A 27,984-nucleotide genomic window follows, 5' to 3' on the forward strand; every position below is an offset into this window, starting at 1 on the left:
TGATATTGTTCTCCTGCCGATGATTGTTTGCCTGGAGGAAAATGAAGTAGAAGTTTAATCTCAAGAGGTTAAGGGCGGATATAACTTTGAGGAGGAGAAGGAGGAGAAAGGGGACTGAAGTTGTTTAAAAAGTGGGTACAAGTTAAAAGTTTTTAAAAAAATGGGTATAAGTTAAATGGGGGCGACCAAATAGGGCGCCTCGTGCAATTTTTACCTAAAAATCAGATTAATACCCATTTAACATATCCAGACCTACTCCGAATGTACGGGATGTTACATTAGACCAACATTCAAGCAAGGTTTAAATCTGATGTGAGTTCATTGTAAACAAAATCTTGCACATTAAGTTACTCTAAGCATTGTCTAGTACTCCATATGAATGATGGTTGACTTGAATGGAGAGACTCATCCCTTTGTAAATTCGAGTAACTACATATATCCATAGTGCACATTTTTAATTAGTTATTTAGGAGTTGCTTGTAGGTGTTGGGTTTTGTATTAAAAGTTTTTAGCAACAACAAAAAAAGGCTTTCTTTTAAGAGTTGTGACTATTGATGTGAAGAATTCAGTGTTAAAACTTAGAAACAGGTTTCTTCTGAATAGGCGCCTGATGGAAAGTTAAGTTCCCTTGTAGCTTTAGTTTTTTTATTTATATTAAAAGAAACTATTTATAGGTTAATTAAAGGATACTTTGGTAATTTAACTTTTGTATTAAGGGCTTCCCACTTTTACTATAGTATAGATAGATATAGATAGATATACATTACATAATTACTGTTCGTTTAGCAATTAAAATAAGACATTCTACCAGAGGAGATTCCATTCAAGTAATGGACAAAGAGATTGGCTTGATGGAGCAATCGAAAAGCATATTGACACAAGTAAGTCTGTACACTAATCGACAAAAGGTTTATCAATCAAGGAGCACATGGCTCGCAACTGAAAACAATAGGAAACGATGAATCTATCAAAAGTAATAAATCATATTTCAATACTACTTGCAATGCTAGAAAAGATAAGAGAACGGCAGAGAGGCCATTTGATGGCTACAATGTCTGGTAAATAGACAGCAGATGATCTGCTTTGGATCTTCCACTTGGCTTTGTATGTTACTATTATTAGTAGAATAAAAGCACAAGCATCCATCCGACTGGGCTAAGCAAACTCCAATCGTTAAAATCTCGCAATTAATCTCCAGACTAGAAACTACTTAACCAGGAAGTGCAGACCAAATACAAAAATGCAGTTCGATGTAGCCCGGGAAAAGAGCATACCGGAACAGCTCATCAGCGGCATAACAGCAGCCCCATATTACAATAGCTAAACTCAACTTGCTATACCATTAACCCATTTTTCATTATCTATTTAGAAACTTAACTAGCTAACGTTTCCCAATCAAGTTTACAAGAACATTCAATCTCAGTTTCATGATACTAACCAAAATTGAAATTTGAAGAGGGGGGTTGGCTAAACTCTCTTCTTAGGCTACAACCGAATGCTTTCAGATGATCTTGGACATACATTTTTCCTCATGAAGCCCATCTCCTCTCTCGCTCTCGTCTCAAGAAAACAATGTGCATCTGCACATTAGTTAGTTTATATCAGCATAGGAAGTCATCAAGATAGAACTGACAAGCCACTTCACCAAACATGGAATCAAAATAAACAGCTAAAGCTGAAATGAGGCAGGCATTGAATCTCAACAGATAGCATTTCCTCATATGGGAAGCAACATTCAGATACAAGATCACTATTCCTTAAACACAATTGCAGATACTAATCAGAAGTATAGGAACATTTTCCAGTCAATAACAAACTTCATATAAATCCATCCAGCCCACTTCAAGTAGATCACGTTCAGTTGTCTAATTCTTCAGCATTACTATATGGACTTGGGCTTGTTCAATTTAAAGCAAGTTCTTTTCATACTTTGCAGGACCCACAAGAACTTATACCCATTCCACAGCCATTTGACACGGGTATATCTTAAGCAAAATAAAGAGCCTACATTGCAAGGTATAAGACAGAAAGTTCTACAATCAAATCTGCAAGGTACTAGTTTTAACCACAATAGGCAAAGCTTTAGGTAAGTGACAAACTTAAATATCGACTTCACCTTTCTTCAACATAGAGTAAGACATTGAGTATAAATTTGGATAGGAGTAGAATTAGTCAAACATCAACCAGAGGTTCCTCGTCGGGGAGGAAAAGTGTATTCAGATAGACCATAAAACACACTTTGAACCTTTAGTGTGCATTCTTTCTATCAATATCAATGCACACCAGAGGTTATTGATTTGACAGCTGGAATTTTGAAGCAGTGTAACAGATCACATCATGCATCTTATGGGAACAGAATAGGATAAAGGTTTTTCCTCTTTATCCACCTTATAACTTTCTGTCTTATAAACTGTTCCCAGCATCATCATCTTGATGCACACAAGTTCTTTTACCTAAGTTTATAAACATAGAACGATTCAGACTAACCGTGAAGTGCAACTATAAGGTCAAAGATACATATGCAATGCGAGTATAAAGACTAGAGATGTAGTTTATTAATGGTAAAACTGAAAAAGCAAGAGCTACAGCAGATCCAAGTTGAGAACCAGTGCAATCAGATGGAATAAATAACCCAAAAGCTACTGAAATATGAATGCAGTTCACATCATGGAAGAAATAATTGTAAAACCACAAAAAGAGCATCTTTTCCCCATAAAAAAGGTTCAAAACATCTCCAGAAAATGCTCACCCGAAATAACAGCAACCAATAAAGTCCATGAATATTATGGCTGAGAAAGAAACCAGGAAAAAAAAGGACATACTCACGTTCAGTGATGCCGATCAGCTGATGGCCACTATAGAAGTGATTTGTGAATCACTGAATGGCAGTATGGTGCAGTGGCCTTATTTTCATCATCATCAAAATTGCACTGGTTGAGAGAAGCTAAGCAGCTTTTGGACTAGTGGAATTAAGCTTACCAAGGCAATCTGAAGCTGTTCTGAACTGTTCAAACGAATACTAACTTGTCCAGACCCCTTATTGTTAATGTTGACACGGCCAATCAAGTTTGTGTGTCGTCCAATAGGTATCTGGGTTTGTGAATTGCATCCAATAGCAAGATCTCCATGCCAGTCCATAACCGAGAGCCCCAAAGTTGAGAGGAAACGACCAAGAGGATGATCTTTGTCTCGCAACGTTGCTTCCAAACTACCACCATAAGCAACATCACCACGGCCAAACATGGCACCCCCAGACACAACCAATAGTCCCCGTCTATTAAAAGCAAATTTGTCCTCAACTTTCACCCCACCTGTCATGACATCACCTAAGAGAGTTACTGAAAGACCAGCTGTCGCCTTATTCTTCCTATAATTGCAGAATCTGGTCTCACTGCGAAGAGTATAAGCAAGGTCTTTACCAACTGACTGCATGTCAAAACCTACAGAAGTTGCTTTTCCATCTCCATGCTTCACTGAACTTGCAATTTCCATTTGAAGATTGGTGTCCTTTTTGTCCTTCGAAACCTGACTGGACAAAGATATAGGGATCTTGTCTTTGACAACAAACAATCTTTCTACATTGATGCCCTCATAACCAACATCATGGTCCCAACCATTAGGTTCTAGGACAGGCCTCACAAGCCACTGATTAGAAGAATCGAGATATCGATATCTATGAGTTGGATTATCAGAATCAAATGACGCCGGTAACGCCAAGTCTGGCATGGGTACTGGCACTGATGCTGCACCGCTAGTCTCCTCATCTACATTTTCGCTGGGATCAGTTGGTGGTAAACTTTCAGCTGCAGCTTGCATTTTCTTCATCATCTTCCGCCTCTTCCTCTCTTCCTTCAATTGCTTTTTCATAAAAAGCTTTTCCCTGTATTCCAACTCATCATTGTATGCTTTCTTCTGGTCTTTGGACAACTTTGCCAGCTGAGCTTTGGTCAAGCGTTTGAAAGGTGGCAGTTGATCATATTCTGATTCATCTTCTGAGTCTGAAGAATCATCCAGATCATCATCCAAGGTCTCATCGTCATCACCAAATTGATCCGTTGGTAGTTTAACCTGTGGCCTTGACTGTAGAAGGGATGACAGCAGGAAAGGTAAAGGAGGAGATCTTGTTCTAGTGGCATAAGGCCGGCCTGGTGGGCTATCTTGTAATTTAAGCAATGTGTTTGCTTCAGCCAATATTTTTGACGCAAACGACAGAAGTAACAAGTGAGGCTTCCAAACCTGTCCATTAGGCAACACTCTTTGTCCAGCCCTGTTTGTCCTGCATGCTGAGTGATTTTCCACTAGCGAAACAGGATTCATAAGGCGCATATCTCCAGCAGCCTGACGTATTGCTTGCTGGACAACATGAGACCGCTGAGTTACAAACATGTCATAGCTCGTTACAGTACCATTGGGGCCTTCAGGTGGAGCAGATGCAGCATGCGTCAGAACAACTATGGCATTAAACCATATTGACGGTCCAAAAATTTCGGTAATTGTCCTCAACAACGGCATATCACCATAATCTCTGCTCTGCATATCCAACCTGTCAAGATACAGAACAATATCCGGGGGTGTCTTATTAATAAATCGTTTCACGGAATGAAGGATCTTCTCATTCTGGCGCTGGTCTGACCAGGAAGGCAGAAGCCCAGGAGTATCAATTACTCGAACCTTGATTCCCTGCACAGTCCCAACAACATCCTGAACCTTTTTTGTCCCTAACTGAAAAGCATCAGTGCCAAACTTAACTTCATCGAATATCGAATTTATGGTTGCACTTTTACCGACACCTGTTTTCCCAAGAACCATTATTGTGCAAGAGAAGTCCAAGGGTTCTTGTCCAGCTGCCTCAAGTTGCTCAGCCATAGCACTTGCACGATCAAAACTAAAAGCAGCAACACGACCTCCACTTCTCCCCCGCAGCTGTTCAGCCAACCCCAATCTGTACAAGACTTGGGCAACAACCACATTATGTGGAGTCTGCCCAAGCCTATGAGCTAGACGCAAAAACTTGACTCTTATCATCTGGAGCTTCTCACGTGTCTCATCATATTCATCAGCCTCTCCATTTGTGGATTCTTCAACAAGCTGGTTTTGTGCAGGAGATGCTGTTCCATTTACACGAGGCTGCTGGACTGCTCGAGTAGCAGGTTCCAATAGCGGGGCAGCACGACCAAGGCCAGCAGGTCGAGCAGGTGCGTGTATCCGAGTTGCAGGTGCACCAGAAGATGATGGGAGTTCCGTTGCAGATCTGGCTTCTGGTTCCTTCACAACAACTTTATCGACTCCAACGCCTGCATCAACTACTGGAGGTTGAGGAACCTCGGAGACCTTCTCATGATTGTTGGACATCAACACTTCTGATGATTCAGACATTTCATCCAGTGCAGTGGTTCTATCCATTACTGAATCTCCGGTATGCTTTTCAAAGGCTGGAGTGCCAGAAACAGAAACATTTTTCTGCTTGTTTATCGTGTCATTCAAATTCCCTGGCCCAGTAGCAGGCGACTCGTTTAATTCCAATCTTTGATGATCAGTAGCATCACCGTTCTGAATATCCTTTTGTTCCACCATGTCCTCATGAGCTGTTGGTTCTGGGCTAGTTGATTCTTTGTCTCTCAATTCTGCCTTTAAGGGGGAGCTTCCTCCTTGCAGAGTAGAAGCAGTAACATGGCCTGGACCGTCGATCTGCTGTTCATCCTTACTACTACCATTAACTGGTTCTGGACTAGCCACGGCTTTTTCTCCATCTATTTGCTCTTCATCCTTACTGTTAACTGGTTCTATACTACGTACTGCTTTTTCTCCATCTATCTGCAGCTCTTCATCCTTATTACTACCATTAACTTGTTCCGGACTACGCACTTTTCTTTCTATATCCATATGCTCTTTATCCACATAACTACCATTAATTTGTTCTGGAGTAGGCACTACTTCTTCTTTGAGTTCATCACTTGGGTTCAAGCTTTCTCCAAGATGACCATTTGTGGAAGTATCATTATGGGAAATATCTTTCAGCTCTTCATCCTTAACATCAGAATTCACAGGTTTTACAAGAAGAGAATGCACTCCTTCCTGTTCAATATTTTTTTCATCATTCAGTACGGAGCCAGAACTAACTGAAACATTGTTGTGGACGTCAGCAGTGTCCTGATGCCCAGCAGGCTGAACAGCAGATGTTTCGATCACATCAACATTCTTTTCATCACGCAGCAAAGCATCTTTGTACGAATGAACCTGGTTCTGAAGATCCACTTTTGCCTCGTTTGCATCCTGGGTATCCAATTTTCCAAGAATATCAGGGTTTGTTTCATCTGCATCATCATGAGTTTGAGCCTCTCCCAGGTTCACATGATGGGAAACTCCATTCTCAGATTTCTTAACTGGTTCAGCTGACTTATCTTTCTTTTCATCCCAATTTACTGAAATTTCAGTTTCTACAGCAGCACCCAGATCTGAAACCTCAGCCACCTCATCTTTACCCTTGTCTACTATGTTACTCTGCTCAACCACTTCTTTTTCATTATTTGCAGATATCTCATCATCACTTTGCTTCTCAACTGAAGGATTCTCGTTACAGTTAGCTTCTGACTTCTGATTCAATTCATCATCAGCATGTTGTATCTCATGTGAAGCTTCAACTGCTTCTTCAAAGTTCTCAAAATCATCCCTTGAATCAGAGTTCCCCTTTGCAGCTATTTCATCAGCACTTTGCTTCTCAACTGAAGGCTCCTCGTTCCATTTAGCTTCTGACTTCTGGTTAGACTCATCATCGGCATGCTGTATCTCATGCGAAGCTTCAACTGCTTCCTCAAAGTTGTCAGCATCATCCCTTGAATCAGAATTCTCGCCGTCCTCCAAAGAACAGTTAACATTCCCAGACTTGCCATCATTGCCCTCACTGACAACTCCATCCTCAACATCAACACCAGGATTCTCTGGCTCTATTGCTTCCTCAAACACATCATCCTCTTCCAATTCCTTTGACACATCTGGCCTCACAGCTGCCTTATCCTCCGCCTGCAATTCCACAGTCTCATCTACGACACCATTCCTCTCCCCTATCCCAGCCTTGCCAAATACTTCCTCCCCATTTTCCATCACAAATAAACCTCAACGAAACCTAGATTCACATAACAAAATCAACAACAAACACAGAAACAAATCAAGAAGAAATTAGTATCAGACAAATAATAATGCTAGCACTCAAAAGGCGCACATTTTCAATTCCGGCCTATAAGCAATACAAATCAAAACCAACAAAGAACTACGCAAGCCAATCATGAAAATATTAGCAGTAAACAAAAATCAAAGGCAAAAAAATCCTACAACCCAAAAGACTACATTATTTATTTGTATTTATAAGGAAATAAAAATAGATTAAACCCTGGAAACCCAACAACAACAACAACAACAAAAAACCCAGTATAGCCCCACGAGTGGGGTTTGGGGAGTGTAGATAGTATGCAGACCTTAACCCTATAGTGAATGTAGAGGCTATTTCCAATAGACCCTCGGCACTAGGCCAGAAACCCAATTAACTAAAGTAAAATCACTATAGAGCTGAGAATATCCATTAAAATCAGCAGGAAACAAAATCAAGGCAAAAAAAAAAACCAGGTACCCAAAGGACTCCATTATCAATTCGGACCCATAAAGCAATAGAAAGGAACTAAAACGCAGAAACCTAATTAACCACAGTGAAATGAGATCTTAATATAGCTTAGAATACACATAAGAGAACTCCTTTTTCCCGCAATTAAAAATCAGCAGCAAACAAAAGCCGAGGAAAAATGAAAACCCTAGCACCCAAAAGACTACATAATCTATTCGGACTCATAAAACACAGAAACTCAAATAACTATACTAAAATCAGATCATAGTACGGCATAAATTAAGAACCTTTTTGCCAAGAACTAAAAAGCACAGTAAAAACGTATAACAATGGTAACAAAAACAGTAAAAATGACCAAAAGAAGAGAGAAAATTACCAGGCTATGTCGGTGATGACGAAGATAGTGAGAAGAAAAAGGGTATGGTTAAGAGATATATAGTAGAAAAAGAGAAGATCTTTCTAATTGTGCCTCAGTTTCTGGAGAGGCGAAAAAAGGGAAAAGCAGAGAGAGAGAGAGCAGTAGGAAAGAGTAGGTGAAATTGAGAGAGAGAGGATAAGAGGGGTTTATCGACGGATTTGAGGGTTTGAGATCCAACGGTGATGATGAGATGCAGCCTCGGTTTTATCGTGCCAAATTATATCACGTGTTCCCTATCATACTACCTCATATTTTGATTAATTTTTAAGCAATTTTGAAGGAGATGACTTTAGGATTTAAATTTTACAAGTTTGAGTTCAATTTTAAGGATCTAAATTTTGTAGATTTTAGTTGACTTACCACATTACATTTACTTACTTAGATTGAAATCTATAATTTAACTTATTTGGTAAAAAATTTAATTATAAGATTTGAGTATTACTAACTCGCAACTTATTTTCTAAATTTTTAACTTTGCCCTAAACTGGTGTGGGCTTTCAATTATGCCAGAATTTTTTTATTTCTAGTATTCGAATTTGAAATGACTAATTAAGTATGAGCACATTCCTTGATGGTTGAAGATTTATATATTATTTTTTTACATTGGAATATTCATTAGATATTTTTCTATTTATATTATGATGAATTCAATAAGTTTTATCGGTTTATATTCTTTTCGGGGGAGAAGGGAGAAGTGACCCCTTAGACAGAAGAAAAGTCTTTCTCAGATTACTGGAAAACTTTTACCTTCTTTTTTTTCATATTTAAAGAACCAAATTCATTTTCTCTTCTCATTGAAGAAGTAATGAAATATTTATTTATTTATACATTATTATTACTTAATGTTCTCTAAAATGATCATGTAATCAAGGTTTTTTTCCATCTCTCTTAACTTCCACTAGAATCATTCCTGAAACTATTCTTAGGGAAGAAAACTTTTTATACAACCAAAGTCAATATAATTTGATATTTTCCACTTACTACATTTTCATAGTTTTAGATGGAATATTTACAATAAAAGAAGAAAGTAAAAGCAATGTGAAATGACTTAACGTCCTTAAGGGGGAAAGGTGCAACCCCCCCCCCCTCCCCCTTGAAAAAACCAAGAAGAAGAAATAGACAAAGAGAAAGAGGATACGTCACTTCTGTCTTTTAGAGTGTTGTAATCAAAATGAGTCCAAACGAAATAACTAACTATCAAGGATTGTGACGAGATAAAGATAATCCCTTCATCTTTTATAATTATGAAAAAAATCATGATAAGGAATATTTTCCTCTTTAATATGCCTTATTTTGCGCAATACAAATTAATCACAGTACCAATGCGGATATCGAACATCAAATGGAACACCTTAAAAAGTCGAATACCTAACCATTTGGTTCCATTCAATTATTTTTAACAGCTAACAAGTACTCGAATTTGAAAAAATAGCTTAGGCTCAATTTTAAATTTTAAATTGAATATAGCTTAGACAGTTAGACTCAACCGCAACATTCGAGCCTTAGTCGTAATTTAAGTAGTTTTCCAACAAACAATATCGCATTTGTTATAAATATATTATATTATGGATGTTCATTTAGTACTCTGTTGTAAATAATCTTCCTGAAGAAGCTTATTCATATGGGACTTCACCGTAAATATGTTTATCTATTTAGTACTCTATTGGAAATAAGCTTCCTGAAGAAGCTTATCACTTCGGTACCCGGTTATGGATAAACATTACCTAGATAGAAGATTATCCATACCGGGTATAATAAGCTTATACATTCAGTACTCCGTTATGAATAAACATTGCTCTCAGTAGAAGATTATCCATATCTGGTATAGTAGCAGCTTACACAGCAGCTTGCAGTAGCAGCTTACACAGCAGCTTACTTTCTTCTATAAATAGAAGAGATTTCAGTTCATTATGTACATCAGTTTGAATTCGAATAATATATCAGTTTCTCTCTATACTTGTCTTTACTTTACAGCCTTTATTTTATAACACGTTATCAGCACGAGACTCTGACATCTCGAGCAAATACTTTGAAAGTATTAGAGAATATGGATAACCCTCAAATTATGTTTGGATCAAAGACAAATCATGAAGATATTTGTGTTATTGATAGTGGAACAACTCATGCCATATTCAACGATCAGAAATACTTTTCTTATTTGCATAAGGAAAAAAACAAATGTTTCAACAATTTCTGGTAATATAAGTTTGATTGAAGGCTCCGGAAGAGCCATAATATTTCTGTCTAAGGGAACAAAACTTATTATAGACAATGCATTGTTCTCCTCCAAGTCCCGAAGAAACTTGTTGAGTTTTATAGATATCCGCCGAAATGGGTATCATGTTGAGACAATAGATGAAATGAACAGGGAATATCTTTGTATTACAAAGAATATTTCTGGCCAGAAATGCATTGTAGAAAAGTTACCAACTTTATCTTCTGGCTTATACTATTCAAAAATTAGTACAATTGAAGCACACTCTATCGTAAACCAGAAGTTTACGGATTCAAATACTTTTGTGCTTTGGCATGGCCGTTTGGGCCATCCCGGATCAATAATGATGAGACGAATTACTGAAAATTCGAGTGGGCATCCATTAAAGAACTTGAAGATTCTTACAAATGACGAATTTTCTTGTGATGCTTGTTATCAAGGAAAAATGATCACTAGACCATCACCAATGAAGGTTGGTATTGAATCCCCTGCCTTTTTAGAGCGTATACATGGGGATATATGTGGACCTATTCACCCACCAAGTGGGTTGTTTAGATATTTTATGGTCCTAATAGATGCATCTTCAAGATGGTCTCATGTGTGCCTACTATCATCTCGCAACCTGGCGTTTGCAAAGCTATTAGCCCAAATAATTCGATTAAGGGCACAATTCCCAGATTATCCTATAAAGGCTATTCGCCTTGATAATGCTGGAGAATTCTCATCTCAAGCTTTTGATGATTATTGTCTATCCGTTGGGATAAAAGTTGAACATCCTGTAGCTTATGTTCATACTCAAAATGGCCTTGCAGAGTCATTTATTAAACGCCTGCAATTGATAGCAAGACCACTACTTATGAAAACAAAATTGCCCACTACTGCTTGGGGCCATGCTATCTTGCATGCAGCATCACTTATCCGTCTCAGACCGACACATTATAATAAATATTCTCCGTCACAATTAGTTTTTGGTCATGAACCAAATATTGCCCATCTACGAATTTTCGGATGTGCTGTATATGTGCCAGTAGCACCACCACAACGTAGTAAGATGGGACCACAGAGAAGGATAGGAATATATGTTGGGTTTGAATCACCCTCTATTATTCGCTATCTTGAACCATTGACAGGAGATTTATTTACTGCTCGATTTGCAGATTGTCGGTTTGATGAAACAAATTTCCCACAATTAGGGGGAGAGAAAAAGGAAATCAAAAGAGAAATTGTGTGGAAAGTTTCATCATTATCTCACTTTGATCCCCGTATATGTAATCAGGAGGTCCAGAAGATCATCCATTTACAGAATATAGCAAATCAAATGCCAGGTGCATTTACTGATTTGAAAAGGATAACTAAGTCACATATTCCAGCAGAGAATGTGCCTATCCGAATTGATGTCCCAGTAGGACCATCTACTAGCATGAGAGATAGTGAACCTAAAGCACGCCTGAAGCGTGGTAGGCCTTTGGGTTCTAAGGATCGAAATCCTCGAAAAAGAAAATCGACAAATGATCAAAACGATACTATGAAGGGATCTCCTGAAGAGACCCAAAATCTGATTAGTTCTGAGATTCCTGAAGAAATCAATGAACCCGAAGCTCATGTGAGTGAGGAACTTTTAATAAGTTCGATCGGTAATGGGATTAATTTAAATCGATTTGAAATAGTGGTAGATAATATTTTTGCATATAATGTTGCACTTAATATTATGCAAGATAGTGAGGATCTTGAACCTCGATCTGTCGAAGAATGTCGACAAAGATCTGATTGGCCAAAATGGCAAGAGGCAATTCAATCAGAATTGAAGTCACTTGCTAAAAGAGAGGTCTTTGGACCAGTAGTCCAAACACCTGCTGGTATAAAACTAGTTGGTCATAAATGAGTTTTTGTGCGAAAAAGGAATGATAAAAATGAAGTTGAAAGATACAAAGCTCGCCTTGTTGCACCAGGATTCTCACAACGACCTGGAATTGATTTTGATGAAACATATTCACCTGTTATGGATGCCATAACATTTCGATATCTCATCAGTTTAGCACTACATGAAAAGCTTGAAATACATCTAATGGATGTAGTTACAGCTTATCTGTACGGTTCACTTGATAATGAAATTTATATGAAAATTCCTGAAGGATTTAAAATGCCTGAAGCAAAATCTCAGGAAATGTATTCAATCAGATTACAAAGATCTTTGTACGGTTTAAAGCAATCTGGGCGCATGTGGTATAATCGCCTTAGTGAATATTTGCTGAAAGAAGGTTACATAAATGATGTTATTTGTCCATGTATTTTTATAAAGAAAATGGCATCAGAATTTGTTATACTTGCTGTTTATGTTGATGACATAAATCTTGTTGGAACTCCAGAAGAGCTCCAAAAGGCAATTGAATATCTTAAGAAAGAATTTGAGATGAAAGATCTTGGAAAGACAAAACTTTGTCTTGGTCTGCAAATTGAACATTTAGCAGACGGGATCTTTATCCATCAATCTGCCTATACAGAAAGGGTCTTAAAACGCTTTTACATGGACAAAGCGCACCCATTGAGTACACCAATGGTTGTTCGATCACTTGAAGTGAATAAGGATTTGTTCCGACCTCCAGAAGAGGACGAGGAACTCCTTGGTCCCGAAGTACCCTATCTCAGTGCAATTGGTGCACTAATGTATCTTGCTAATGCTACAAGGCCTGACATAGCATTTTCTGTTAATTTACTAGCAAGATATAGTTCTTCTCCTACACGGAGACATTGGAACGGGATTAAGCATATATTGCGATATTTAAAGGGAACTCTTGATATGGGTTTGTTTTATGCTAACAAAGATAGTGCAGACCTTGTTGGTTATGCAGATGCAGGTTATTTATCTGATCCCCATAAAGCTCGATCTCAAACCGGCTACGTATTTACATATGGAGGTACTATCATATCATGGCGCTCCACAAAGCAATCTATTGTTGCTACTTCTTCAAATCACGCTGAGATAATAGCTATTCATGAAGCAAGTAGGGAATGCGTATGGTTGAGATCAATAATTCATTTTATTCGAGAAAAATGTGGTTTGGAATGTGAGAAAAGACCCACAATTTTATACGAAGACAATGCTGCATGCATAGCCCAATTGAAGGGAGGATTTATAAAAGGAGATAGAACGAAGCACATTTCACCAAAATTATTCTACACACACGATCTTCAGAAAAGTGGTGACATTGATGTGCAACAAATCCGTTCAAGTGATAATCCAGCAGATTTATTCACTAAATCTTTGCCAACTTCAACTTTTGAGAAGATGGTATACAAGATTGGAATGCGGAGACTCAAATATTTGAAACAAGGTTTTCATCAGGGGGAGTAAAATACGCGATGCACTCTTTTTCCCTTACTAAGGTTTTTTCCCATGGGGTTTTCCTTATAAGGTTTTTAATGAGGCACCTAACAATGCGTATTACTAAATATGTGTACTCTTTTTCATTCACTAGGATTTTTTTCCCACGTGGTTTTTCCTAGTGAGGTTTTAATGAGACGCATTATCTTTTAATGAACATCCAAGGGGGAGTGTTATAAATATATTATATTATGGATGTTCATTTAGTACTGTGTTGTAAATAATCTTCCTGAAAAAGTTTATCCATATGGGACTCCGCCGTAAATATGTTTATCTATTTAGTACTCTATTGGAAATAAGCTTCCTGAATAAGCTTATCACTTCGGTACCCGGTTATGGATAAACATTACCCTAGGTAGAAGATTATCCATACCGGGTATAATAAGCTTATCCATTCAGTACTCCGTTATGGATAAACATTGCTCTCAGTAGAAGATTATCCATATCTGGTATAGTAGCAGCTTACACAGCAGCTTGCAGTAGCAGCTTACACAGCAGCTTGCAGTAGCAGCTTACACAGCAGCTTGCGTAGCAGCTTACATAGCAGCTTGTAATAGCAGCTTACACAACAGCTTGTAGTAGCAGCTTACACAACAACTTCCTTTCTTCTATAAATATAAGAGATTTCAGTTCATTATGTACATCAGTTTGAATTCGAATAATATATCAATTTCTCTTTATACTTGTCTTTACTTTACAGTCTTTATTTTATAACAGCCTTCAAATTTAAGCTCATCGTGTGAATAATGCTTTACAATCAAGAAAATATCCCGTAGGATGCAGCTTCCTCTATCTATAATACTTCTCTTGCACTGAATTAACTTTTCTTTTCCCACACAACAAAAGAGTAAACCGTTGTACTTCTTCCTTACTCTCAAACTATCTAATTAATACGAAAATTTATGCGCAACTTATTAGTACTATCATGCTGGTTCTTTTCATTTCGACTTGGATAAACCCGTGCTTGATTGCTTTTGAAAATAGGAAAATAACTCGCTCTTAAATTAATAGCCGAAAAATATATATTTTTAATTTGTTATACATATATATTTGTATACTATATACAAAATTATAATATTTTATATATTTTTCGACCAATATAAATAATTTCTTGCGGGCTAAAAAGTGATAATACCTCTTTGGAATATGCGTTGATGTCTGCAAGATTCCCAGTAAAATGTAGAGTTGGATAAAATGGTTGGTAGCTAAACACCTTAATGAGTTGGACCCCAATCTCCTGCTGATTTGTCATAGTCAAGTATATTTTGGGGAAGATCAGAATTTAGAAATAGCCTGATTTATATATGCTAATTGAAAATCAGTCATTATTTCAAAAGTAACCGAAATATAGTTACGTTTTCAAATAAAAATAAAATTCGAATAAAAATATCCTTAAAAATTATGTTGGATTCAATTTTTTTATATATGATAATCGAGTATAATATGTTGGAATTTTATAATGTGCTAGAGTTTCAACATAATATGCTGAAAATTTATATGCATGAGTTTCATAATCTGGCATATTATGCTGAAATTTTTTCATATTTCATGTAGGGTATTTTTATCCAGATTATATCTCCGCATAAAGTAGTGGCTATATTTTTATGACTTTACAAATGTGCCTATTTTTTAATTATTGGTCCGAAAACTAGCTAGCCCTTGCTATTTGTACTTATATTTATGATGCACTTGTGCTGCACCCCCAACTATAGTAACATGCTTTAATATGTTGAATTATAACACAACAACAACATAATACCCAGTATTATCCCACACTATGGGATCTGGGGAGGATAGTATGTATGCAGACCTTACCCCTACCTTGTGATGTGATGACCCAAAAGGTCATCTCGTGTTTTAGAACCCAATCCGGGGTTCTGAGGCCTTCAAGACCTTATTTTCTTTCTTCTCGATTTGCGTGCGCAGTCCGGACACGCTTCCGGAAAGCCCTTAGATGAAAATTTGAGGGGGGAAATGTAAATTTTGCCTTTAAATTTGAATTTAAGTTGACTTTGGTCAATATTTTGGGTAAACGGATTCAAACCCGTGATTTGACGGTCCCGAAGGGTCGGTAGAAAAATATGAGACTTGGGCGTATGCCCGGAATTGAGGTTCGAGGTCCTTAGCCTGAGAAATGAATTTTTAAAGAAAATTATTTCATAAAAAAATATAAGAAGTTTGGAAATTGAATAATGTTTGAATATGATAGTATCGGGCCCGTATGTTAGTTCTGGAGCCCCGTACAGGTTTAAAATAATGTTTAAGTTGAATCTGTGAACTTTGGTAAGAATCAGAGTTGATTTGATATAAATCGGACCATCGGTGGTAAAAATAGTAACTTTAAGTGTTCTTGAGAATTTTATTGATTTTGATGTTAAATTCATAGTTGTTGATATTATTTTGATGATTTGATCACATGAGCAAGTCCGTATTTTTGGACTTGTGTGCATATTTGGTTTGAAGCCCCTAGGGCTCAGGTGAGTTGCGGACTGTGCTACATAGTTTCAGAAAATTGCATGTCTCTGAACCGGGGTCTCGCGGTCCGCGGTGAATCTTTGCGTCCGCGCTGGGGATTTCGTTATCGTGGTGGGATTTCGCGGTCAGCGGTGGGCAATGCCAGAGTTTCCGCGATCACGCCCGATATTTCACGGTCAGCGGTAAGCTTCGCGGCCGCGGTCCTTTTTTCGCGGGCAACGTTCTGAGGATCTGTGAGCGCTATATAAGCGGGACATTTCATCCATTTTTATTTTTAAAACCCTAAAGCATAAGAGGCGATTTTTCTAATATTCTTTCTTCCCTAAATCATATAAGTGATTTTAAACTCATTTCTTTCACTCTTTAACTTCTTTTTACAAGATTTCATCCTAGAATCTAGGGTTTTCATGGTGGAATTGAGAATTTTGGGTAGGACTTAGGAATATTGAAATTTGGGGATTTAGACCTCAAATTGAGGTCGGATTCCAAAACCAATTATATATCCGGGCTCGGGGGTGAATGGGTAATCGGATTTTGGTCCGAATTTCGGGTTTGGACCAAGTGGGCACGGGGTCATTTTTTAACTTTTTGGGAAAAACATTGGGAATCTATATTCATGCATTGGAACTGATTTATTTAGCAATTATTGATGTTATTAAGTAAATTATGACTAGATACAAGCGGATTGGAAGTGGAACCGAGAGGTAAAGCGGTGATTGAGTGTTGAATTACCCGTTGGCTTGAGGTAATTGTTTGGCCTAACTTTGACTTAAGGGAATAGGAATCCCCGACTTGTTTGCTATGTGAAATTCCATGTGTGTGGCATATAGGTGTGGTGACGAGTACCTATGCTTCACCAAATTTCCATTTTTAGCTTGTTTCCCTTCCCCGTTTCCTATTATACTATTCTTGCCTTAAATTGCTATTTGCTCATAATTGCTTCCATGTCCTAATTGTTACTTGCCTATATATGTTCCATGTCTAATAACTCCATATTAATTGTTGTCCTTTTATTGGAGTATTTAATTATTTTATGGTTGTGTTTTATTATGTGTTGGCTTGTTAGTGTCTTATGGCATACCTTGTTTGGTCTCGTTGAGTAGTTTACACTGGTGAAGTTTCTTAATCATAGTAACCTTCTATTGTGTGGATTGCGGTATAAGTATATTGGGGAAACTGAATTTACCTGTGAAACTCTTGTTTTTAATCATTTGTGATTACGGTTGATATATATATATATTGGGATCGGTTTGCACGCCGCAACAAGGAGCAATAAGGGTGGACAAGTGGGATTGAGTTGCGCATTACAACAGGAGAGATAAGGGTGATATGTGTTGAGGAGAAATAAGAGAGGATAGGGGAGATCGGGTTGCACGCCGCAACAAGGAGGAATAAGGGTGAATATTGATTTAGTTGTTATTCGTATGATGGGATCGGGATGCGCACCGCATCAGTTGTTGCTAAGTATTCATATCTATTGAAGTCCATTATTATACTGTTGAAACACCCTAAGAATTGGTTATAGCGGAATTCTAGTAGAACAGTTGGATTTCAGATTTATTTAATGTCAGTTACTGTTTATTTACATTCGGTACTTCCTTTCTGTTTAGTATAAACTGTTGCATGTTGTATATGTTATATGCCCCGCCGTAGCCTCGTCACTACTTCGTCGAGGTTAGGCTCGGCACTTACTAGTACATGGGGTCGGTTGTACTGATATTGCACTCTGCACTTCCTGTGCAAATTTCGGAGCTAGTGACTTATTAGAGTTCGAGGGTGCTGCCTTCAGTTCAGGAGACCCAAGGTAGTCCTGCAGGCGTCCACAGCCCCTGGCGTCCCCTTCTATCTTTATTGTATTCTATTTTTACTCTCTTTCTAAAACAGATGTATAGTTTTCTTTCAGACCATTACTTGTAGTAATTATAGACAGTTCATGAGTTGTGACTCCAGTTCTGGGTGTATCTTATTTCGGATTTCGTTATTGTTCAAAGTTAAGCTTTTAAACTATTTCTTCCACAATTATTTCCATTAGTTCATTTTGTTAAGTCTTAAATATTTGAAAGATAAAGGAAAAAAGGTGTAATAATCTGTGACATTGGCTTGCCTAGCGAGTTCAATGTTAGGCGTCATCATGGCCCCGAAGTTGGAAAATTCGGGTCGTGACAAGTTGGTATTAAAGCTCTAGGTTGCTTAGGTCTCACAATTCACGAACAAGCTTAGTAGAGTCTGAGGGATCAGTACGTAGACATCTGTGCTTATCCCTAGAGGCTACAGAGTTAGGAACAATTTCACTTCTATTCTTCTCCGTCGTGCGATTTTGTTCTCTCAATGCTAAATTGAACCTTCTACTCTTATTCATTTGCGGATGCTGAGGTCACATATCGCTTCGTCAGCTGAGTAGCAGCACAGACCGGTGATAGAACGACTATGTCTTCTGGTGCTTCGTGGAGATTGGACAGGTTCACCAAGCTTTTCACTACTACCTATGGCGGTACATCTTCAGAAGATCCTCAGGACTATTTGTACAGTTGCCATAAGGTTCTACGGAACATGGGGATAATAGAGACCAATGGGGTCAACTTTGCTACTTTTCGCCTGTCGGGTTCCGCCAAGAATTGGTGGAGGGATTATTGTTTGGCCAGGCCAGCTAGGTCGCCTGCTTTGACTTGGGATCAGTTCTCTTAGCTATTTCTGGAGAAGTTTCTCCCTATCACTCAAAGAGAGGATTATCAGAGGCAGTTTGAGCGCCTCCAACAGGGTTCTATGACTGTTACTAGTACGAGACCAGATTTATCGACTGGCCCGTCATGCTTTTCTTATACTTCCCACCGAGAGAGAGAGGCGGGTAAGGAGGTTTATTGAGAGACTAGCTCAGCCTATCAGATTGCAGATGGCTAAGGAGACAAGGAGTGAAATTTTTTTCCAGGGTGCAGCCAATGTGGCCAGGCGAGTGGAGATGGTTCTATCACAGGGGAGTGGTCAGGGGTCTGACAAGAGGCCACGTCATTCTGGAGGATTCAGTGGGACCTCATATGGAGGTCGAGGTACTTTTGGTAGGGCCCATCCTCCCAGATCGTTTCATTCAGCACTCCAGACATCTCATTGAGCTTCAGGGGGTCGTGGTTCTTATGCACCTCCTTCAAGGCAGCCAGCTTATAGTGCACCACCAACTCCTAATAGGGCACCTCCTCTTCAGAGTTATTATCGCGGTCAGCCAGCCCGCCAGGGTCAGTCTCAATTTTTTTAGCCACGGTATTCAGATGGATGTTTTGTGTGTGGTGAGTATGGTCATATCCGGAGGGCTTGTCCGAGGTTAGTGGGTGTTCAGTCGCAGCAGCAGAGTTCTCATGCCATGATTCTGGCACCGCCTACTGAGTCAGCTAGAGGTAGGGGTTAGAGAGCCAGAGGTAGGGGTCAATCTGCTAGAGGTGGAGGTCAGGTCGTTAGGGGTGGAGGTCAGACAGCTATAGGTGGAGGCCAGCCGGCAGGAGGCCATCTTCGGGATGTAGTTAAGAGTGGTGGGGCCCTGCCCTGATGTTATTCTATTCCAGCCAGACCTGATGCTGAGGCCTTTAATGCAGTTATCACAAGTACAGTTTTAGTTTACAGTAGAGATGCTTCAGTTCTATTTGATCTAGGGTCCACATATTCCTATGTATCATCTTATTTTGCCCCTTATTTAGTTGTGCCTCGTGATTCTTTGTGTGTTCCTATATATGTGTTTACATCGGTGGGTGATTCTATTGTGGTAGATCATGTCTATTTCTCGTGTGTGGTTATTATTAGGGGTCTTGAGACCCGTGTAGATCTCCTACTTCTTGATATGGTCGATTTTGATGTCATTTTAGGGATGGATTGGTTGTCGTCTTATCATGCTATATTGGATTGTCACACCAAGACCCGTGACCTTAGCTTGATAGAGTTGCCTCGATTGGAGTGGAGAGAGACTCCTGGTCATTCTACCAGCAGGTTTATTTCTTATATGAAGGCTCGGCGTATGGTCGAGAAGGGGTGTGATGTTTTATACGTCAATACCACACAAGAGGGGGGTAATTTGTGTGGTACCCAATTTTCGCTTAACTTAATTATAGAAGGACCTGGTTCTTCTATGTGTTCCAACTACTACTGTTTGCGGAATAATAAGTAAAGAAAATAAAGAACATCGAGATTTTTACGTGGAAAATACCTGGCTCAAAAGGTGAAAAAACCATGACCTACTACTCAGTAGGGTTTTCCCAAACTTTCACTAAGTTCACTGAGCCAAAAACTATATTTACAAAAACTCTTTTGTAAACCTAGGATTAACTCTAATCCCGTTGTGGCACACAACCTCTATTGTTGCAACAACTTCAAGTTAACTCTAACTTGAACACTCTAGGTACCTAATATAATTGCTTCTATAAAAGCTGAACGATACAATGTAAAATCACCTACTACAATTGAACTAGAATAAAAGATAGACACTCGGAACTGGTTCTTCTATCTTATTCAAGTAGCTTCAGGATTGCACGCTTGAATCACACATAAATTGCTTGTAAAATTGCCTTGCTCTTTTGCTCTCAATTTAAGTTTAACTTCTACTTATGTGCATTACCTTTAAAAGAGAGCAACACTGATATTTAATGGATTAGTAATTGGAGATTGACTGTGATTTAGATGCTACTCTTCTACCGTAGAAGAGTTCTAGTTGATCTCATATTCTAACACTATCTTCTTCCTAAACTATGTTCTCTTCGTGTAAGGAGTCTTTCTCTCCTTTTCCAATATGCAACCTTTTCGATCAGATCAGGAGATATTACTTCTGATAAGTTAGATTTATCTCTTTCACGTGCATCTCACATGTTTGGGTTGATCATGACTGTGCTTCACAAGATGGACCTGGTCCATGTCTAAGTTCTTTTGTTAGTCTTCAAAACCTCACCTGTACTTGGGCCAACAAATTTTTCCTTTTTGATGATGACAAACTCTGTGCTTTTTACTTACTTGGATCCTGTAAGAACTCAGCTTAACCATTTAGAAAATTCACTTATCATCAAGGACCAAGTTAATTAGGTTATAAATATCACTTATTCAGAATATGTAAAGCACAATATCTCTTCCCCCTTTTGGCATCATCGAAAAGTTGCATACAAAGTATGAGTCCCAGATTTTAATAAGTACTCATGGCCACTGGAGAAACTACAAGTGCAATCATGGATTAATCATCACTAATCAAGCAAACGTATTTAAACTATCAAGAAAATATTAACATTTAACAAGAGCAAAAATAGTAGATACCATTGATAGAAGATATGTTGCTACTACAATCCATAACAAGAAAGCAAAAATATTCAAAACATGAGCAAAAAAAAAAGAAAAATCCCTAATCCGGGTCACTGAAGGTACTAGACAGGTTCAGGAGATAAAGGCTAGAATTTCTAAGGCTTGGGAGAGCTAGATGGTTGGTTTTGGGCTTGGAGAAGATTCAACATATTTTGAAGAAGTCCATCTTTCTTCTCCTTTTCCTTGGTGAGCTCAGTTCTGAGAGCATCCCTCTCAGATTCCACCTCTGTCACACGAGCCTTTAGCCTAGCTATCTCAGTATCCTTGGCTTCACTTTCCTAAACAAGAGCCCCGACTTTACTGTTGATAGGAGTCTTCTTGGATGAACCAGGTTCATTTGGGATGACATCGACTAAGTAGTCACAAGCAAGCAGAGTATTAATACCAAAGTAATCCTTGCTTGTAGCCATTTCCCATTTCTTTAGAGGTACATTGCACCTATCCAGAACCATAGTCAGAATAAAGCCATAGGGGTTAGCATGAGCCTTGGAGCCATTGATAACCCTGTCCAGTAGCTTGATGATGAATGCAGGCCAATTGATTTGCCTTCCACTTTCAAGGCACTCCATCAGAACTAAGTCCATATAATTTGCAATATGCCTTCTCTCCTGCTTGGGCAGTAGGCACTTGTTGACAAACTCAAAAATGACTTTGTGTTGTGGCTTCATTTCACTTTTGTGCACAAACTTGGCCTCATTCACTTCGTCATCACAAAATCTCCTAGTGATTGTAAGGGCAGATGGAAAGGAATCCAGACTTGGCCATCTCTGTCTGGTGTAATCATCATATCCCTCAGCAGGGATGTCTAGAATCTCTCCCAGTTTCTCTGCATCAAATGTCACTTGAACTCATTTGACTTTGCTTGTAACTCTGCCATCTTTGACTTCAGCATTTGCCATGAATTCAATTATTTCATTTCTGGCCAATATCCCATCCATCTAAAGGACCATGTCCTTTCAGCCCTGAGCAGCCAGTGTGTCAACCAAACGAACCATCCCTGGTTCCACCAAATCTTTCAGCAATCTACCATTCAAAATTTTTCTTTTGCCAAACATGGCAAGCTTGTCTTGTTTACCATCAGTCTCATTTTCTTCTTCACCACACCACTCCTCATCTTCAGAAACTCTAACTTGTTTATCTTTCACTACAGACCTTGTCCTCTTGGCCAATGAAGGTTTAGCAGCCTCAAACATAGAGGAAGACTTCTTGGAATAAGTCTTGGGCTTTTTGGGCTTGGGGGTCTGAACCTCCACTGTTGTAACTTTCTCCTGATGGACCTATTCCATCTCCTCAATACCAACAACTTTTAAGGATTCTGCAACCTTACCCTTTCCTTTAGCCATCATTTTCTTCTTACTTTCAGCCAGAGCCTTTTGTAGATCACTCTCACTCTGTTTTACCCTACTTTTTGTGGCTCTTCCCTTGGGCAAGGAAGTTTCAGTAGTTGTTGGGGAGGAAGCCTTTCTTTTCTTGGAGGGTTTAGGGGCACTGGGGGCTTTTGGTGTAGGAGTTCTCCTTTTCTTCGGATCGTAACTTGCCCCTACCTTTTTCAAAAGGTCTGCTAGGGTCTCTTCAGTTGATGAACCAGGTTCATCTCCCTGTGCACTTAAATTAATTAACCCTTCAGCAACTTCACTAGAACCACTTCCCCTGACTTATTGCCACTTTCTTCAACATTTTCTTGTACAACCCCACAAATAGCAAGTACAGACAAATCAGCAGTGGGTGAATGATCAACCACTCCTTTCCCTTTTCCCCTCTCGTCACCATATCCACCCTCTCTCTTTTTCTTTTTCAGATTTCTTTTTACCTTCACTCCTTCTTAATTCAAGTAATTCCACATCCCTGATAGGCCCTACTAAAATAGACCTATTTTCTAAATTCTCAATCAAAGAAAAACTTACCTTAGAAGGGGATTCTTGAGCCTTCTCAGATTCAGAAGACCCAGGTCCTTCCCCCTCACTAGCAGATTTGTACGACTCAGAATCAGAGTTAGAATCAGAGTCTTGAGCCTGACTTGCCTTTAATTGCTCATTTAGTTTCTTTGAGAGAGCACCAGATGCCACCGTTTTGCGAGCAAACATTTTTACTCTTCTTAGCCTAGGTTTGGGAGATGTTCTAGGTGGAGGAGGGGTAGATAAATCAGAGGGAGTGGGCTGGGAGGAGTTCCAGGATTATCTTGTGAGTTTGTCATTGTAGCTGATTTCTTGAGAGAATTGGTGAGTTAAAGCTTTGGAGAAGAAAGCAATTGAGAGTGAAGAGGTTTTTTTACGGTTTTGAACTATGAGGGTGACAGGAAGTAATGATGAGTATTTAAAGGGAAAGACTCATTTAATGGACAACAGTAGCTTTAGCGGTCAATTAGAGGTCTAACCAACCTAAAATTGCAGGTTGAACGAACGATTAGGCTTCCCTAGATTTTAGGCAATTTTTGTGGTTAGAATTCTAATAAGGACGGAACTGGTTCAAAAACAAACTGATAGGATTTTCTAGGGAGTTGCAAAATTGTAGGACTCTGCTCATGATTTAAATATTTATATTTCTAATTGTGCAGAGTATAGAAAATATACCTTGGCATTCAGATGGACCAATACTGATAAACCAGGTTATTCATTTAGAATTCTCTTGACCATGCCTCAATTTACCACAATAGAGAAAATTTTGTAAGAGATCAGTGAGTCATATTAACACATGTCACAAAAGTATACTATTTACAGTATGAAGCTGAGTAAAAATTAATTTAGATATTTACACAAGATCAAATTTCCTAGCCAATTTTTTTTCATTGTGCATTCTGAGCTGGTTCTATTAGGTGATCTTAATCATCCTTAATTCCAACTTGTTCCTTTCAAAGTTTTCTCTACTCAGTGCTTTAGTAAAGATGTCAGCAATTTGTTTATCAGTAGCACAGAATTCTATGGTGATCAATCCTTTCTCACAGTTATCTCTTAAGAAGTGATGTCTAACATCTATGTTCTTAGTCCTTTTATAATGAACAGGGTTCTTTTTAATACTTATAGCACTAGTATTATCACAAAAAATAGGAATACAACCAACTTTAATGCCAAAATCTATCAGCTGGTGTTTGATCCATAGCAATTGAGCACAATAAAAGGCAGCATCAACATATTCAGCCTCAGCAGTAGATAAAGCCACTGAATTCTGCTTTTTAGTAGCCCATGATATAAGACATGAGCCAAGAAAATGAGTCATACCTGAGGTGCTCTTCCTATCCACAAGGAAACCTATATAGTCAGCATCAGCATACCCTACTAGATTGAAATTACTACCTTTAGGGTACCAAAGACATAGATCAGTGGTGCCTTTCAAATATCTCAGTATCCTCTTGACAACAGTCAAGTGAGATTCCTTAGGATTTGCCTGAAAACGAGCACAAAGCCCTACACTGAAAACTATGTCAGGTCTGCTAGTAGTAAGATACAAAAGTGAACAATCATACCCCTATACAACTTCTTATCAACAGATAAACCGGGTTAATTTATGTCTAATTTAGTAGCTGTTGCAATGAGTGTGTCTATTTCCTTTGATTCATCCATTTTAAACTTTTTAATCAACTCTTTTGCATATTTATGCTGATGGATCATGGTTCCATTTGGGTTTTGTTTAATTTGTAAGCCTAAGAAAAAGTTAAGCTTACCCATCATACTCATTTCAAACTCACTCCCCATTAATTTGGCAAAATCCTTACTTAGTTTGTCGGTGGTTGCCCCAAAAATTATGTTATCAACATATATTTGTACCACAAGAAGATCCTTACCTTTTTCCCTCAAGAATAGAGTACTGTCAATTTTACCTCTTTTGTAGCCATGTTCAAGTAGGAATTTGAGCAGTCGTTCATACCATGCTCTAGGAGCCTACTTGAGTCCATAAAGTGCCTTGTCTAATTTGTACACATGTTCCGAATACTCCTTGCTCTCACCCTGGAGGTTGTTTAACAAATACTTCTTCTTTTAGGTAGCCATTCAGGAAGACATTTTTGACATCCATCTGATAAAGAGTAAATTCCATGTGTGTTGCAAAGGCTATGATGAGTCTTATTGCCTCCATCTTCCAACTGGAGCAAAGGTCTCATCATAATCTATGCCCTCCTCTTGGCTATAACTTTGGACCACCAGTCTTGCATTGTTTCTTGTAACTGTTCCATCTTTATCAAACTTATTTCTGAAGACCCATTTAGTGCCAATTACTGATCTGTCCTTGGGTCTTGGAACTAGCTTGACTTCTCTTAAACTGATTGAGTTCATCTTGCATTGCATTTACCCAATTTGCATCCTGTAAAGCCTCAACAACATTTTTTGGTTCAATAAGAGATAGGAAAGCATCAAAAGCACACAGATTCTTTAACTGTAATCTAGTTTTAACTCCAGAGGTTGGATCAATGATTATGTTCTCAATGGGATGAGAACTTTGATACTTGTGAGGTTTCACAACCAATTGATTTCTGCTTGATATTTCTCTCATGTTCTATTGTTGAGGAACATGGTTATGAATAGGTTCCTTTAGGGGATTGGTTTTAGTTCCCCTGTCAGGTTGCCCTGGATGGAAGAACCTGTTCCATCACCTGTTCCTTCTTTTGGTGCAACTTTAGCTTGAGCTGAGACTTCACTCAAATCTTTTACCAGCCCAATAACTTCATCCTCATGTTCATGTCTCTTAGAAAGAATGTTAGTTTCATCAAAAACTATATGTACACTTTCTTCTACACACAAAGTAAACACTTTATAAGCTTTGATATATGAAGAATATCCCAAGAATACTCCCTCATCACTTCTGGGATCAAACTTACCTAGGGAGTCCTTTCCATTATTGTGCACAAAATAATTGAATCCAAATGCCCTAAGATGGGATATATTTGATTTTTCATGTTAAGTAACTCATAGGGAGTCTTCTCTACAAGAGGTCTAGTCATGCATCTATTAATGATATAACATGCAGTATTTACAGCCTCTGCCCAGAAGCTATGGGGCAGTTTACTAGAAAGAAGCATAGTCCTAGCCATATCTTCAAGAGTCATAGTCTTTATTTCAACTACTCCATTTTGTTGAGGAGTCCTAGGGGAAGAAAAGTTATGATCTATACCATGCTCATCACAAAATTCAGCAAACTTAGCATTTTCAAATTCAGTTCCATGATCAGACCTGATTGATGCAAGTTGATTACCTAGTTGTTTCTGAGTTTTTCTAACAAAGGCAGTAAATATGTCAAATGCTTCATCCTTAGATATTAAAAACAGTACCCAGGTAAACCTAAAATAATCATCAACAAGTACCATCACATATTTCTTACCACCTCTGCTCAATGTTCTCATTGGACCGTAGAGATCCATATGAACCAGTTCCATCATCCTGGTTGTGCTTACCATTTTCTTGCTTTTAAAGGATGATCTTACCTGTTTCCCCCTTGCACAGGCCTCACAAACTTTGTCTTCCTTGAACTTGATGTTAGGTAACCCTATCACCAGGTCCTTAGAGACTAATTTGTTGAGTTGATTCAGACTTGCATGACCAAGTCTTTTGTGCCACATGAGGGGATCATTGTCCAACACACTCAAGCAAGTGAGTTCATTTTCTGAAAGAGTGGACAAATCTACAATGTAAATATTGTTAACTCTTTTTCCCTGCAAAACAATCTTGTCAGTGGTAAGATTAATCACAAAGCATTTGGTAGAGGTAAATGCTACAAGGTTCTTCTGTCACACAGTTGTGATACACTGATTATGCTATATTTCAAGCCATCTATCAAGTAGACATTCTCAACGGAATGTGAGTCTGTCTTACCTACCTTTCCAACCCCAATAATCTCACTTTTCTTCCCATTTTCAAAGGAGACATTACCTCCTTTTAAGTCCTCAAGTGAAAGGAACTGGTTCTTGCTTCCTGTCATATGTTTTGAGCAGCCACTATCCATGTACCATATTTGGCTACTTCCCTTCACTTGGACCTGCAAAAAGAAATCAGGGGTTATTTTTAGGAACCCAAACTAGTTTGGGTCTCTTTCTATAGGCAAAGGGGTAAATTAAATTCCTTTTGGCCCACCCATGCAGCCTATTTTTCTCTTGAACAAAGGTTTTGTTCTTTTGATTGGCCTTTTCTTTTGCATTACATTCATTTTTGTAATGACCAGTCTTGCCACAGTGTGTGCAGATTTTGTTTTCAGGAAGAGTGATGTACTTGCTTTTGGGGTCCCACTTAGGTGTTTGGGTCCCATAGCCAAGTCCTCTCTTGTTGCTACTGTGGTCTTCTTGTAGCCAGGATAGTGCATCAGAAGCCTTATTTCATTTGCAAGTTCTATCTAGTTCATGATTTACCTTCCCTAGGTCTTCTTTAAGACTCTTATTTGCTCATCTTTCTGATACAACTCATCCTTCATCTTTCCTAGATTTTCTTCTAAGGTGAGATGTGTGTGATCATCTTTCTTCTTATATGTTCCTAATTTCATTTTAAATTTTCAGACCTAAGTTCTAAGACACTAGTATCAAGTTCAAGAACCTGGTTCTTCAACTCAACATTTTTACTGTCACTCTCATTAGCCCTAGA

At 38.5% G+C, this 27,984-nt stretch overlaps 2 protein-coding genes across 3 annotated transcripts; both read right to left on the reverse strand.

Annotated features, from left to right (window-relative positions):
- Positions 1-1,187: 1,187 nt before the first annotated feature.
- Positions 1,188-8,211, reverse strand: LOC104219065 (translocase of chloroplast 120, chloroplastic-like). Of its 2 annotated transcripts, none has more exons than XM_009769700.2 (3): positions 7,992-8,211; positions 2,827-7,123; positions 1,188-1,580 (listed from the first exon to the last, which is right to left on the reverse strand). In XM_009769700.2, exon 2 carries the CDS (start codon positions 7,099-7,101, stop codon positions 2,920-2,922), a length of 4,182 nt encoding a protein of 1,393 aa, XP_009768002.1. In that variant the 5' UTR covers positions 7,102-7,123; positions 7,992-8,211; the 3' UTR covers positions 1,188-1,580; positions 2,827-2,919. The 2 variants fall into 2 exon arrangements, with proteins under 2 accessions (XP_009768002.1, XP_009768003.1); XM_009769701.2 differs by having other exon boundaries at positions 2,823-7,123.
- Positions 8,212-22,383: 14,172 nt separating this feature from the next.
- LOC104238096 (uncharacterized) lies at positions 22,384-23,511 on the reverse strand. Its single transcript, XM_070157682.1, has 4 exons — positions 23,332-23,511; positions 23,070-23,237; positions 22,750-23,025; positions 22,384-22,704 (listed from the first exon to the last, which is right to left on the reverse strand). The coding sequence occupies exons 1-4, from the start codon at positions 23,509-23,511 to the stop codon at positions 22,384-22,386; spliced, it is 945 nt and encodes a 314-aa protein (XP_070013783.1).
- Positions 23,512-27,984: the final 4,473 nt, after the last annotated feature.

The sequence above is a fragment of the Nicotiana sylvestris genome, chromosome 1 (assembly GCF_000393655.2).
Source record: "Nicotiana sylvestris chromosome 1, ASM39365v2, whole genome shotgun sequence".
NCBI classification, from domain to species: Eukaryota; Viridiplantae; Streptophyta; class Magnoliopsida; order Solanales; family Solanaceae; genus Nicotiana; species Nicotiana sylvestris.